The 15,130-nt window shown below is 38.9% G+C and overlaps 1 protein-coding gene across 1 annotated transcript in view; it reads left to right on the plus strand.

Moving 5' to 3' along the window:
• Nucleotides 1-1,857: 1,857 nt before the first annotated feature.
• Nucleotides 1,858-15,130, plus strand: part of LOC127625452 (A disintegrin and metalloproteinase with thrombospondin motifs 2-like) — a 99,056-nt gene continuing 85,783 nt past the window's right edge. Inside the window, exons 1-2 of the mRNA XM_052100752.1 lie at nt 1,858-1,978; nt 2,936-3,354. Coding sequence (XP_051956712.1) covers nt 1,894-1,978; nt 2,936-3,354 — 504 coding nt within the window. The 5' untranslated portion in view covers nt 1,858-1,893. The remainder of the gene's footprint in view (nt 1,979-2,935; nt 3,355-15,130) is intronic.

Genomic DNA, 15,130 nt, shown 5'->3' on the forward strand with positions numbered 1-15,130 from the left:
TGTTTCTCCAACTGCTGTGTGGTCCTGTAAGAATATAATGTATGATATTGAAAAATACAATGGCGGCTGGGCTTTTTTTAGGATTTGAGACTCAAGAAGGGAGAAATAAGGAATGATTTCTATGATTTCTTTTAGAAAAAGCTTACACATGGATATAATAATGTTATTTATAATTACACAAACATATGACAGTTTCAGAGAAGGTTTTTATTCTGAAATTTCTGCATTGAAAATTGACATCGTAATCATCTGTTTTCCCTTCTGAAACACTATTCAGCAACGAAACCTTAAGTAATTGCTCTACATTTGTTTTTTGTTTTTCAAATCAGAAAGTCTTGTTTAAAACTGCCCTGGCTTTAAGAACTTTTAACTAAAGCTGGTTTAATCAAGTAGGCTCTTCTGATCATATCCATGAACTTGTAAATCACTGAAAATAATGATTCAGTTTAACATATTGTATTGGGGTGTCTAGATATGAATGTTCTTGGTTGGTGTAGAGCAGTGGGCTGTGGCACATTAGTGGGGCACTAGTATAGGCCACAAGATGACTCAAAATATATTTAAAATTAGAAATACTGAAATAATCTAACTTAATTAAAATGTTAAAAATTATTTAAATTAATGTCTAGTCCTCCAACTTATTAAAAGTCTCTATCTGAAACATAAAAAAAAAATGGCACCTCTAGTTTCAGAAGGGAGGGGCCATTCGAATGTTGTCTTGGACAGTGGGGGGGTCTTAGAGTCAAAGTTTTTGAGAACCACTTGTGTAGACAACATGCAGACCAGATTTTTACTTTTGACTTCTTTTTTATTTTTTTTATTTTGGTAAATACTTTTGAGATGGCAAATAACTATTTCAGAAAAGGGTGCACACCATTTCCTGTTAAGTTTAACATTTAGCATTTCAGAACATTTCAAGTAGGCTGTTCTATAAACAAATGGATCTCCATTGTGATTGAATCAGTCATTTTGAGCCCACTTTGAACATTCTTTATAACCAATCTATTCGCCCCAAATAATATCCTTTCACAGACTGTACAATTATTCTGATCCATGATATCATTGCATGCAATATCTTGATTCTGAAGTAAATTGATCTAATATTCAATATTTTTAAAATTATGCAAATTTATGTAGCTAGTTTAATTTAATCACCTCGAACAAAACTGCAAAAAAATACTGAAAGTAATTTGTCTCAAAAATAAATGTGATAAACTAGCTACATAAATTTGCATAATTTTAAAAATATTGAATATTAGATAAATTTACCTCAGATTCAAGATATTGCATGCAATGATATCATGGATCAGAAATATTTTGCAGTCCTTCGTAATGGGTGTTTTTAGAAAAGTGCTGTTTTTATCATTATTATAATGTATTTTATTTTTTCCTATTTAGTGGTTTGGGAGAAAATAAAATCAAAAGTGCCTTTTACCCTGGGGGGCCTTAAGCCACGTTGTATCCGACAAAACCATGCAATACTTCACATTCTAATCCCTTCTATCCGCTCCTACCCATCATCACCAGGTCAAATTGAATTTAAGAAACTTTTTAGGGCAAATTCAGTTGATCTTTCTTGACAGTGAGGTATGACAGATTTTTTTACCACCCTAATTTGTCACACTAAAAACAAATGTATGTTTTTATATACAAAAATAATGTTGGGGTATCTGAGGAATCAGGAATCTCCATGTAAGCCTACCTTTGACTGTGGAGGGGGAGAGGGGGCTAGTCAAGGGAGGGTGAGAATGAGAGCATATCTTCCAAAGTGCACTTTGCAGTCAGTCTGGAAGGGGAGGGGGAGGAGGGGGCAGCGCTCGCTGCTGGATCGCTTATCTGAGATCTCAAAGTCCGCATTTCGCCCGCGCGCTCTCCCCTGTCAGCGGACCTGCCATGGATGCTTCTCCTGGATGTGCATTCTTTATTATTTTTCTTCACTTACAGTATGCAGATACTCTTTACATCGCCGACAGTAAAGGTACGTGAAGATATTTTTATTGTCTACTGGTCACGGTTAGGCTACTTAACGCCGGAGATACCAATCCTTTCAGAGACCTACCTACATGCTTATAAAGAAGCAACTCACACACCATGTTTCAGCAACATGTACTTTTATAGAATAGAGATGGATGCGTTTTACGCCCTGAAAAATGTAAGTGTCAGGAACTTTCCCCATTGAAATTCCTTCATTGACAGATGTCTCACTTTTGTTAGAGTAAAAAGAACGCATGTCATTTACACATTTATTGCAAATTGTATTTTTATTGTATTATTATCATCGCGTGACTGCGTAACACAAAGTAAGCTCAGAAAATCGAGGCGACCTGTTAATTAATGTAAACAGCTGACTCTCTTGTTCGGAATCGTTGGCTTAAAATTCAGACATCACTGTCAAGATGGTTCATAAAAGTATGCAGATAGCCAAATAAAAGCGAATAACCGTGCTTTTTACTTTATTGTCAAAATTTGACCTCACAAATCACATTATTGTGTATTACTGAGCTGCAGTCTCTTTTTCCTATGAAGTGAAGGACACTTATGCATAGAATGTATATAGACCAAAACAAAGCATGCAAATGTTTACTGCTTCTCTCATCAGTATGATAGCAATGCATGATATATTTTAACACGTTTTCATATATTTCCTATGTTTATGGACACATGGGACATCTGATACCATGGCAGTATACCAGCACTTTTTGAAACCATCTTTACACTTGTAACTTTTTATAATTTTTATATATACTCCACTTTCATTTGTTTAGACAGCTGGACTGCCTGCACAGTGTAACTGTTGTTGATGGTCAGATTGGGATGTGAAACCTATTTTCTGTTGATGGTCAGATTGGGATGTGAAACCTATTTACTTTGTGTTTGCCTCTATGTGTGTATGTGCACTTACGGATGTGTGCAACTCTGTGCATGCCCTTGACAGATTCCCTGCAGCATGTCCTGAGGGATTACGGGCTAGTGAGGCCAGTGAGCGTGGATGCAGACGGACGCTTCCTCTCCCACGCCATCTCTGCCAGCCGGCTGAGTGGGCAGTGGTCCCAACAGCGCAGGAGGAGAGAGGCCAACCAGCGTGGAGAGACCAATGAGTTGGAGATGAACTCAGAGCAGGACCACTTGAGGCACAAGGAGACACTCTTTTATAACATTACTGTTTTCGGTCAGGAGTTTCACCTTCGCCTCAGGCTAAATTCCAAGCTTGTGGCCCCAGGAGCCAAAGTGGAGTGGCTTGAGGACAATAATCAAACACATTCGGAGCCCTTGCTGCCCAGTGATTGTTTATATGTGGGTTATGTTACCAATGTGCAGGATACGTCAGTGGCAATCAGCAACTGCGATGGCCTGGTAAGTTCTTTGCTCAGTTATGTAAGGCAGAGGTTCCCAACCAACCCCTTTAATCAACTGAACTCCATGACATAAATAACATTTCTAAAAATGTTTTAGTTTTTTATTTCACAAACGTTTTGCATGTTAACTCTATTTTAGTTATTTATATTACATTCTAATTCAACTTTTTGCATTTATTGATTTATTTTGTATCATGCAGTTTTCTTTAAAGGTGCACTCAGTGTTTTTTTTTCCACTTTAAAAAGGTGTTATTTGAATTAAAATACTTTTGAAACATATGTATATAATCATGATGACTGACATGAGATGAAGACTCCAGTCATATCATATACTATATAAAGCTGTTTTTTTCTACATGTAGAGGGGCCCTTCTTGGGGGCTGCCATGATGGGATCTCACGACAAGTTGATTACTACTCGCTTAATTTCTGTAACTGCCCTGTTATTGGACTTATTCTGTCATGGACCAAAAGTCTGTGAATAGGGAATTTCTACAATGGCACGATGCGCAACAAGTATTTAACAGTTCCTCAGCTGACGTCCTCCCTTCAAATATTCAAATACGCATTGTGTCATGTATACTTGGACAGAGGGGTGAAGACTGTAGCTCACTCAACTTAACAAAAAACCCACTGTAGCTTGATTTTAACTGAGCATGTACATACAGACTGATGAAAGGCATTAATGCGTATTACGTCCATCCAATGGAATGCACAAAAAAAACAGTGTGTTTTCAATTAAGGCTTCAAAGTTAGCAATGTTTCAGGTCAGTTGTGTGCTGTCGTCACTGTTGTTGGCTGTGTTGAATAGTTTATTTTGCAACTACTGAATTGCTTTTTTATTGGATGCCCGCCAGAGGTCTCTCCTGCAGGGCTCCACTGTGTGCTTGTCCTCTGACGGGCATGGTTAATGCTATTGAAAGGAGGTTGCTGGTCACAACTTATTGACATTGCAAGAAATGCTGCGAATGGTGTGCTGTACATTCTGTTTACATGCCAAATTTGCACAGAAGATGCAAAGGATTTGCTTTCGTTCTCTAACGTTGAAGTTCTTCCCACAAATTGCCCTTGAAAACCTATTCAGCCTTGGCAGTTGTGCATGAATTAGAGATCCACAGACATATTATTCATGTTTATATCTTTTACAAAATTTTAAGAATTCTCATACCCTTTGGTGGTTTTAATGTGGCAGAGATGGTATTTCACCACACAGTTCACCTCAGGCAAAGCCAGATGGGATAGTTCTTAGAGGTAAAGTGTATAATTTCAGATTCGCTAAAGCAACCAAATGGAATTGTACAAATTATGAACGTTTTCAAACAGGTTTCTCCTGTCTTCCATTGGTTTGGAAAAAAAGTCCTGCCCCAAGCTTACACTATTGGTTGAGCCAGTGTTGTTAAGTTGGGATGCCAAAAAAACAAAAACAATATTTTTATGAGAGGTACAGTGTTTACTGTTTTTTTGGGAATTGACCAACAAATACCTTACTTATAGTTGTCTCTGCACATTAACCTGGTATAGAAGAAAGAATTCTAACATCAAAATTATACACTTCGCTTTTCAAGGCTTACTGACTAAAGGTATTATCTACCTCCACTCTGAAAACACAATATAGTCACACAGCTTTAATTCTGACATTAGGGTATCCCATTTCTCCTTTTATGATTTGAAAGATGGTTCACAAGTGCCCCCCTTGTAGCCTTAAATGTGCCCTTAAGCATTTGGGGCAGGGCCATGGACTGGGTAAGCCATAGATTTTCAGTCTTTTCATGCACACATTTTACTTTGGCATTTGAAATGAGGATGATTACTTCACCATCAGCTTACCTTTAATTGCTCCAGTTGGCTATCAAAACTGTTTTGCAGGTGAATGAAAAATAATGAAGGTCTATTTCGACTTTCAATTAAATCTGTGAATGAGTCAGAGCTATGGCACAATGGTATTGGCACATGCCTGCAACATGTTGAAGCTGTGGTTTTGGGAATGCAGGTCTAAGCCTGATCTGAGTCATATCCTAATCTAACCAAAGGCAAAAAGCTCATAAATTAAATTAATATTCCAGGTTCAATACAAGTTGAAGGGTTAATACACCCAAAAATGAAAATGATCTAATAATTTACTCACCCTCATGCCATCCCAGATGTGTATGACTTTCTTCTGCAGAACATGTACAAAGATTTTTAGAAGAATATCTCAGCTCTGTAGGTCCATACGATGCTAGTGGATGGTGATCAGCACTTTAAAAGCTCCAAAAAGCATAGACAATTGTTGTAAAAGTAATCCATATGACTCCAGTGGTTAAACTAATGTCTTCTAAAGCGATATGATGACTTTGGATGAGAAACAGTTCAATATTTATGTCCTTTTCACTATAATAGTTTACTTCCGGTTGCGCATCCATGAGGGTAATCAGTTCAGTGTGTCACATAAGCGTGTGGGCATGTTTTCACTTTTGTCATATTTACAATTACTTTTACATGATTTTCACTGCAATCTTTTCCTCTGAAGAGAGATACGTCTTACAAGGCAAGGTAGTGCATACAGTTGTTACAAGACCTCCACCATTAACACACAAACCTTAATAACGGTGACAGTCAACAAACCTCAAGTTAAAAGATGATCTCCTAATACACCACACAACAAAAACAACAATAACAACTTAAAAAAGTCAGCAAACAGCATAAAAATAAGCCTATAACCGTAAATGCATAGTTTATTCATGTTGAAATGCATGCTTGGACTTGCAAATCAGCAACATTGTTTAATACAAAAATTTTGTCACGGTCCCAGTGAATTCACCAGTTTGTTCTGTTTGTTTTCTCTCCCTCATGTGTCTCAGGTGCTGCTTGTTTGTTTGATTGACATTTACATGGGAACACTGATTGTTTCCATAGGAATGCTGATCATGCCACTAATTTGTATGCTGACAGCACCGGTCCTCTGCCTACTTAAACTCTTTGTTGAGTTATGATCTTTGCTAGATTGTTGTTGTGTGTTCAAGTCACTCACCTCACTCTCTCTGCCTCAGTTGGTCCTGTCTCATGTATCTGTTTTGGTTGCCCATCTCTGACCATGTGTCTGAAGTGCAGTTACCTTCCAGTTTGCTGCTGTGGTTGTCCTTCTACCTACACATTCTTCAATGAAGGATTTCTCATGGATCTGCTCCCTACTACCACGATGCATACACGCCTAAGAACACACTCTTTACGGAAGATTCCTCACAGATCTGCTCTCTACACAACCATGATGCACACACATCTACAAACACACTCAACACCTACCTGCTGCAGTTGGTGCCGGGTTTCCCATGCTTCACAAGCCCTGCTGTGTCCTAATATATTGTCAATAAATCTTGTGAAATGTCTACTCTTGGGTCTCTTGATTTCTGACAGAACATTTAAGCCAGGATGGACCCAGTGGAGGAATCCACTCTTCACTCCGCCCTTTCTCAGCAGGGAGCTTTACTAGGACGTCAGCACTAGGATCAGATCTCTACTTCTAACCGGGCTCTGGAGATGTTGGCATCGCAGCTCGCTTAGCTCACCTCTGTTGTCCAGCAACTCTGCCAGCCAGGTCCCACCCAGGAAGCGCCCTCACTGGCTCCAGCGGTTCCCCATGTATCGCTCTGAGCCTCATCTCAATCCTCCAGTTTTTCTGGTCTCCGCTGGCCGAAGCCACATTTTCAAAATTTTCTGAATTGGTACATTTCTTACCACGCCACTTTTCTTAGTACTACCGACCCTTCATGTCAGTATGTGGTGAGGGTGGTTCGGTCGCAGTGCTCTTCCTCGAATGGAAACATGCTCGCATGCTCTTTTTCTTGCACCTCTTAACTCCAGCTGAACGGAATTACGACGTTGGTAACAGAATTGCTGCCGATCCAGCTGGCTTTGTGTGAGTGGCATCACTTGTTACAGGGTTTGGGGTTACCTTTCGTGGTCTGGACTAGAGGTCGACCGATTAATCGGCCGGCCGATTAATTGGCCGATTTTTTGCATTTTTTACATAATCGGCATCGGCCAGTATCCACGCATATCAAGCCGATTATTAGGCAGGCGCATCTGTGGGCAGCCTAGTATTGTTGTGGAACACGTGTTCGACGCACGCTGCCCCTAAAGTCATTTTCCAGCAGAGTGAGCAGACCTCATCCAGTGCCTAAGGAAGGAGCTAAGTTCCTTGGAGAAAACAGTAAGGGTTAAATTTGTATAACTTCTTTAGATTTAATTAAAAACTTTTGATATGTTACTGCCAACTTCGACATGACGTTCGGCTACTTTGGATATTGATAGCGTAGTTGAAGTTGCATTATCACAGCAGAAGGGTTGCTATCATGTCACAATAAGTAAGCAAGAATTTTGCAATTACAGACAGTGAATCTGAGACTTTTATTTGTTCTGTTTGTGTGTCTTATATTTGAGAGGGTTGTCACTCAATGCAGATAAATAAGTAATAAAAATATACCAACGCAGTATAGGCTGTTGAAGGACTGGCTTTGGTAAGCTCGGACGTTATCGGTTCTGCTGTCGTTACTGGAGAAATTAAGAAAATACATTTATTATTGCTATAAAGAGAAAGTTATTTTATCTCGCCAGCCATTTCTATGTATAATAATATGAAACCATTTGTCTGTGATGCAATTTAGCTATTCGCAGTCGGAGAGAGAGAGAGAGAGAGAGAGAGAGAGAGAGAGAGGTCTCGCTCACGCGGTGCCACAGCGAGCCCAAAACGAGCCCTGCTTAATGAGTGACAGAACTAAACATTCAGACATAGCCTGGTTTAGATCTGTGATTATTAGTCTGATTTTATTTTAGATTTCGCCTTCCAAAGATTATAAAAATAATATTTATACATAACCGCATTCTGTGTAGCACAACTTCCTTCCCTTCACAGCGGTGCACTGACATTTCTCCCTAAAACTCAAACTTAACGTCAGAATCAGCACGATCGGTGATTGTTGTAAAATGCAGTCTAGCTACTGTTGCTAAATTGCGGGACGCGTTTAATAATAAAAAGAGCGCAAGAGATACCGTTCCCAAGGTGGCGCGTGCTCCGAAACACACCGCAAAGAGACAAGCAAAGTATAGGCTACTTTGGGTTTTATGTGCGCGTCTAAACGATCAAATATACACAAAAATATGTCAAAACGACCGGCTTGGAGATTCACTTAAACACAGTTTATGTCTTAAATGGACGTGGTTATGGAAATAGTTGGGAGAAAATATGCTGCATCAGGAGCCTATTAGATCTGAACTCGGTCTTAAAGGGGAAGCTGTCTATTAAACATGTGACGATTGAGCCATTACTGCGAATCAAACAACAAAAGGCAAAGAGAAAATCACTTACAGCTCTTGAATGAATAACTTCTGCATTAATAAGCATTAATCTATCTATGATAAACTATGCAGTGTTATTTTACAATTGATTACTTTATTAGATTTCTTTTTAGACCACACCTGAACAGTAATGTTAGTAGGCCTTCCTGAAATTAAATCACTGTGCCTATATAACGTTTATGTTTGTGTAATATATATATATATATATATATATATATATATATATATATATATATATATATATATATATATATATATATACAGGTGAAACTCGAAAAATTAGAATATCGTGCAAAAGTTCATTAATTTCAGTAATTCAACTTAAAAGGTGAAACTAATATATTATATAGACTCATTACAAGCAAAGTAAGATATTTCAAGCCTTTATTTGATATAATTTTGATGATTATGGCTTACAGCTTATGAAAACCCCAAATTCAGAATCTCAGAAAATTAGAATATTGTGAAAAGGTTCAGTATTGTAGGCTCAAAGTGTCACACTCTAATCAGCTAAACACCTGCAAAGGGTTCCTGAGCCTTTAAATGGTCTCTCAGTCTGGTTCAGTTGAATTCACAATCATGGGGAAGACTGTTGACCTGACAGTTGTGCAGAAAACCATCATTGACACCCTCCACAAGGAGGGAAAGCCTCAAAAGGTAATTGCAAAAGAAGTTGGATGTTCTCAAAGTGCTGTATCAAAGCACATTAATAGAAAGTTAAGTGGAAGGGAAAAGTGTGGAAGAAAAAGGTGCACAAGCAGCAGGGATGACCGTAGCCTGGAGAGGATTGTCAGGAAAAGGCCATTCAAATGTGTGGGGAGCTTCACAAGGAGTGGACTGAGGCTGGAGTTACTGCATCAAGAGCCACCACACACAGACGGGTCCTGGACATGGGCTTCAAATGTCAAACGTCTTACCTGGGCTAAAGAAAAAAAGAACTGGTCTGTTGCTCAGTGGTCCAAAGTCCTCTTTTCTGATGAGAGCAAATTTTGCATCTCATTTGGAAACCAAGGTCCCAGAGTCTGGAGGAAGAATGGAGAGGCACACAATCCAAGATGCTTGAAGTCCAGTGTGAAGTTTCCACAGTCTGTGTTGGTTTGGGGAGCCATGTCATCGGCTGGTGTTGGTCCACTGTGCTTTATTAAGTCCAGAGTCAACGCAGCCGTCTACCGGGACATTTTAGAGCACTTCATGCTTCCTTCAGCAGACAAGCTTTATGGAGATGCTGACTTCATTTTCCAGCAGGACTTGGCACCTGCCACACTGCCAAAAGTAACAAAACCTGGTTCAATGACCATGGTATTACTGTGCTTGATTGGTCAGCAAACTCGCCTGACCTGAACCCCATAGAGAATCTATGGGGCATTGCCAAGAGAAAGATGAGAGACATGAGACCAAACAATGCAGAAGAGCTGAAGGCCGCTATTGAAGCATCTTGGTCTTCCATAACACCTCAGCAGTGCCACAGGCTGATAGCATCCATGCCACGCCGCATTGAGGCAGTAATTAATGCAAAAGGGGCCCAAACCAAGTACTGAGTACATATGCATGATTATACTTTTCAGAGGGCCGACATTTCTGTATTTAAAATCCTTTTTTTATTGATTTCATGTAATATTCTAATTTTCTGAGATTCTGAATTTGGGGTTTTCATAAGCTGTAAGCCATAATCATCAAAATTATATCAAATAAAGGCTTGAAATATCTTACTTTGCTTGTAATGAGTCTATATAATATATTAGTTTCACCTTTTAAGTCGAATTACTGAAATTAATGAACTTTTGCACGATATTCTAATTTTTCGAGTTTCACCTGTATATATATATAACAAAAAGAACCGTTAAGAATACCGTTAAAGTACCGGATCGATAAACAGTATCGGTAAGATTGTAATACCATTAAAACCTTAACGATACCCATCACTAGTTATGCCTGTGCTTCTCTTGGATGCTCTGAATATTGGATTATGTGTCTGGATTGCCCCTTAATTAAAGCTGCATTTGGATCTCAACCTTCGTGTCTCGGAGCAGTTCGTAACACCTGCTTTGTTTATTTAATATATTTGTTATACATTATTTATACAATATGTTTTTACATTATACATTTTTAATTTTAAGTGTACAAGTGCAGATTGGTCAAGTGTTCAATAAATGTATTTGTTGAGAAATGTTGTCTATCTTAAGTAATTATTTGTGTTACATTTTATCTTTCAAATAAAAGGTTCAAATAAGAGGTTAAAAACAAGCACATATCGGCCAAATATCGGCCAAAATAAATCGGCAGCATTAATCGGCCATCGGCCGACCCGGATTTCAAAAGATCGGCATCGGCCTGAAAAAAACAATATCGGTCGACCTCTAGTCTGGACTGATCATAAGAACCTAGAGTATATCCATAGTGCTAAACACCCTAATTCTAGACAGACTCTCTGTGGCACTGTTTTTCACCAGGTTCGACTTCGTTCTATCGTATCATCCAGGCTTTGAATTTGGTAGTTTGTTCTGCTTGTTTCGTTTCCATGGGAACACTGGTTGTTTTCATAGGAATGCTGATTATGCAACTAACAGCACCTGTTCTCCCTTTATTCTCTGCATACTTAAATATTACCACGTAATATAATTCTGAAAAATGTCGCCACAGGGAAATAAAAGGAAAAAGAGATATTTTTTTCAAACACAATTAGTGTTTAGGTGGGAGACCAGGGCTTTCAGAATCGAGGGAAATACACATATCTGTTGCCTTTAGGTCACACAACAATGGATACACTTGCCCACCTCTGTCTGTACTTGTAACTTTGTGGCATTCCTCACGCATAGGGTTATATTTCTGCTCTTAGAGCACATGGAGTTCAGAGCATGTTTAGGCAGTCTCAGAAAACACTCTGGAGTGACCTCACATGTACAAGCCCCTGCTCCTCGATGCTGTCTTTGTCACTGCAGGCTAAGAGGTGGGGTAACTGTAGCCCCACAGTGAACTCCCAGACACATTCAGTACCACAGGAGAGCAGGGCCTGGCTTTTAGTTGAGGAGAGTGGATTTCTGGATTATTCCATATGACTCACAGGGTTCTCACTCTGCAGGAGGAATCTGAGGGGAAAACAGTTACCTTTTTAGGTTTCTCATAAAAGAGTAAAAAGGATTTAATATTGTATTTGAGGGGACATTCCCGGCAGCCCCAGTCTAATGCATGGGGCCTGCTTTTCACTAGATAATCGTTTTTTTCTAAGACATTATTTCCTGTGGATAATGCAGCACAAACAGTCCTCAGTAAATGCAAAATCATAACACAGCTATACTCAGTTATATGTTCAAACCATGTGAACTCACAACCTAACTATTTTTGAAAAAGCATATTCAGTTCCATTCCATGCATATTTAATATCTGAACCCCCACATGCGCACACACACCTTATTCTTATATAATTCTGTTCTCATACAAACTCATATTATATAATTCCATGGGCTGGAAGGGATTTTGTGGACACTAAGGTAGTGGCTTATTCACACACTGGCCTTTCTAAACTAATAAATAATAAATTATATGGATTTTTACACTGGGCATATTCAAATGTTTAAACCTCTTCCTTTATTTCCTCTACATTCCAGTTAAGTTCAAACTCAGCTTGAGTACTCTCATATCTGCCAATAATTTGTGACCCCCAAAATCTTGTTTAGCAGGTTCAGGTGTGCTTGATTAGAGTTGGAACTAATGCTGCATTCCATTTAAAGTTGGATGTGGGATATTATATCTGCGTCTCCCGCTGAACACATTTAGATGCACTCTACAATATGAAAGTCGTGGGCTTCTGTTGTCCCTCCTTATAGGTAGCCCTACCAATGGCGGTTAGGTTAAGAGTTGGGGTTTGGATTAGGGCATATGATTAATATAATATGCATTCCTGTTAACTGTATAACTTCATTTAAAGTTAAAAAAAAACAACTCACTTTTAGTGCCACTCTGTGGCCAATTCCATTGGCCACTGGGGGCAGTAGTTTGAATTTCATAGTCTGATTTCAGAGAACTTTCAACCTACTGTTGCCGAATTCATAGTGATCAGTCTGAATTATTAACCTCTATTGGCAAGCACGTTTCATCGTCATGTAACAGAAACTTCAACTTATTTATGCATTTTATTTGCTTAAAAGTGAATGCTTGTCATTAACTCTGACTTGAAATGGTGTAACTTTATCCTATTCCAGATAGGAAGTTGCAAATTCCTGAGTTGAATGGCATTCTGCATTACATCCACAGGAAAGTAGATTTCCCGGAATGGGAATTAGCATAAGTTCATGACTGGGTAAGAGCACTTCCTCTGACCATGCCCATTCTGTGTCTGAGCCATGTTTGGTACCAAAGTGACTCGGTTCATCCAAGAGCTGCTTTATGACGTGTTCATCTTCTCTTTGTGTTAACCCTATTTTGTCCAGACTTAGCCATAACTGTAAAGAATTGTGTCCAAAACAGAGGCAGCAATGCAAGTGACTTGCATTGAATGGACCTACAGAGGTCCTCACTGTATCCTTGTTGTATCCTAACCTTCTCACTCATGTTGTCTCCACAGCAGAGGATCAGGCTCAGAGCTCATTGGTGCAGAGCCTGTTATGGAGCTCAGTAGGGCTTGTGCACGCTGTGAGGTCTGAACCCCTGATGAGTGTGAAGTGAGTGGGAGTGAACCCAGAGTGTGTTCCTTAGTTCTCCAGCAGGGGCACAAGCTGTTGCAGCAGCCAATGCTAGTTTACTGCAGGAAGCCTGAAAGTAGTAGGATACTCCTACTCAATAAATCTTAGCTCAAAATAAAAGGGGATTATTTGGGCATGTAGAAAAGTACATTAAGGCTGCCTCTATAAAGGGCTGTGTGTTTTAAGGAATAGTTCACCTAAAAATTAAAAATCTGTCATAATTTGTCACCCTCATATTGTTCCAGATCTTTATGGAGATGTTTTAATGTCATGTTTTGTCTTTTCAATATAATGCCTCACTTTAAAGATTAAAAAAGGACCCAAAAGTATCATAAAAGTAGTCCATGTGACTCTTGGGTAAATTTCTTCTGAAGTCATATAATAGGTTTAGGTGAGAACCAACCTGAAATTTAAGTAATTTTTTATATCTTTCTGTTGCACATTTATGAGAGCTACTATTCGTCACAGTGGCTTGTGAGGACTTGCATTACTAAGCTCTAAATTAACAATGATGTTCACTCATTAAAACATCTCTTTTTGTGCTCTATACAAGAAAGAAAGTCATAAGGGTTGAGAACAACATGAAGGTGGGTAAATTATGACAGTATTTTATTTAAGGTGAACCATTTATATAAAGGTTTACAGCCACAGTGAGGTAAAGCCATGAAAAGTGTTATTTAACAAATACATTTTTCATTCTTTTGTGATTACAGCATCACTATTAGTCCTGCGAGTCCTGTCAGTGAATTCTGAAATATCTGGAAAATCCAATAGAAATGAAAAGCCACTTTTATGTTAACAACTCTCCATTTTCCCATTAGTCAGATTGCTGCTTCTTTGGCTGCTTAATGCATGGAAGTGTTTGCTTTAGGCCAGAAACATACTCTATACTCTATACATACGCATGCTCTATACTCTATGACAAACACAGTTGTGTTTAGTTACAATTGTTTTAGTTACAGTTGTGCATGTTAATGTGCACAAACACAGTTAACATGCAGTCCTGTTGAAAATACTTCATGCGCATTCTTTTGTTAATGTGGCAGTAGAAGCCTCAAGAGGGTGATAGAGTTACATTTAAATGTCTGTGCCAATAAACTGGATGTGTCATTATTCAGCTATCCAGCTATAAAATGCGACTGTTGATATTTTTAGTGGCAGTGGTTTAACTAGTACGCTGACAGCTGACAATTGACTGTGGTAACATTTTTGTAAAATTATATTACGTGGTTTATAACGGGTAATGCAAAGCAGTTCTTAGCTGAAATGTCCACTGTGTGGTGCTAAAAGCAAGTAAAATTTTCTTCCAAACATGTGAGGTTTTTAGGGTTAATGCTCCAGCTCAACAAAACCTACCTACCTCCCTATCCTTAACCTTAAACCTAAACCTAACTGATTGTGTCATAAAGCAAATGTGAGATGAAAAACGCAATTGTTCAACATTCAATTAGCCATGTTAAAATCATTTTGCTAAAATTAAGGTGATACTGTTAGGAACAGTGGAAAAATAATTCAATAGCTAGATTAATCACACAGAGCTTTATTTGAAACAGAAAGGGTCAAAACAGAAAATGTTGCAGAGGGTCTCGCTACTGGAGCTCTGTAGAAAACAGGGAAGAGGCACACACAGCTGACAGTTGAGATGCAGAAGCCAAAGGCTCAGGGAGCCAAGTAGATCCAACCAGAGAGAAGAACCAGGGAGATGAGAATAGTCTGACTCAGATGGAGAGCTGACTTGGGGGGGTGCGGCTCGCTGTCAGAG

Source organism: Xyrauchen texanus, chromosome 31, assembly GCF_025860055.1.
Source record: "Xyrauchen texanus isolate HMW12.3.18 chromosome 31, RBS_HiC_50CHRs, whole genome shotgun sequence".
Taxonomy (NCBI): domain Eukaryota; kingdom Metazoa; phylum Chordata; class Actinopteri; order Cypriniformes; family Catostomidae; genus Xyrauchen; species Xyrauchen texanus.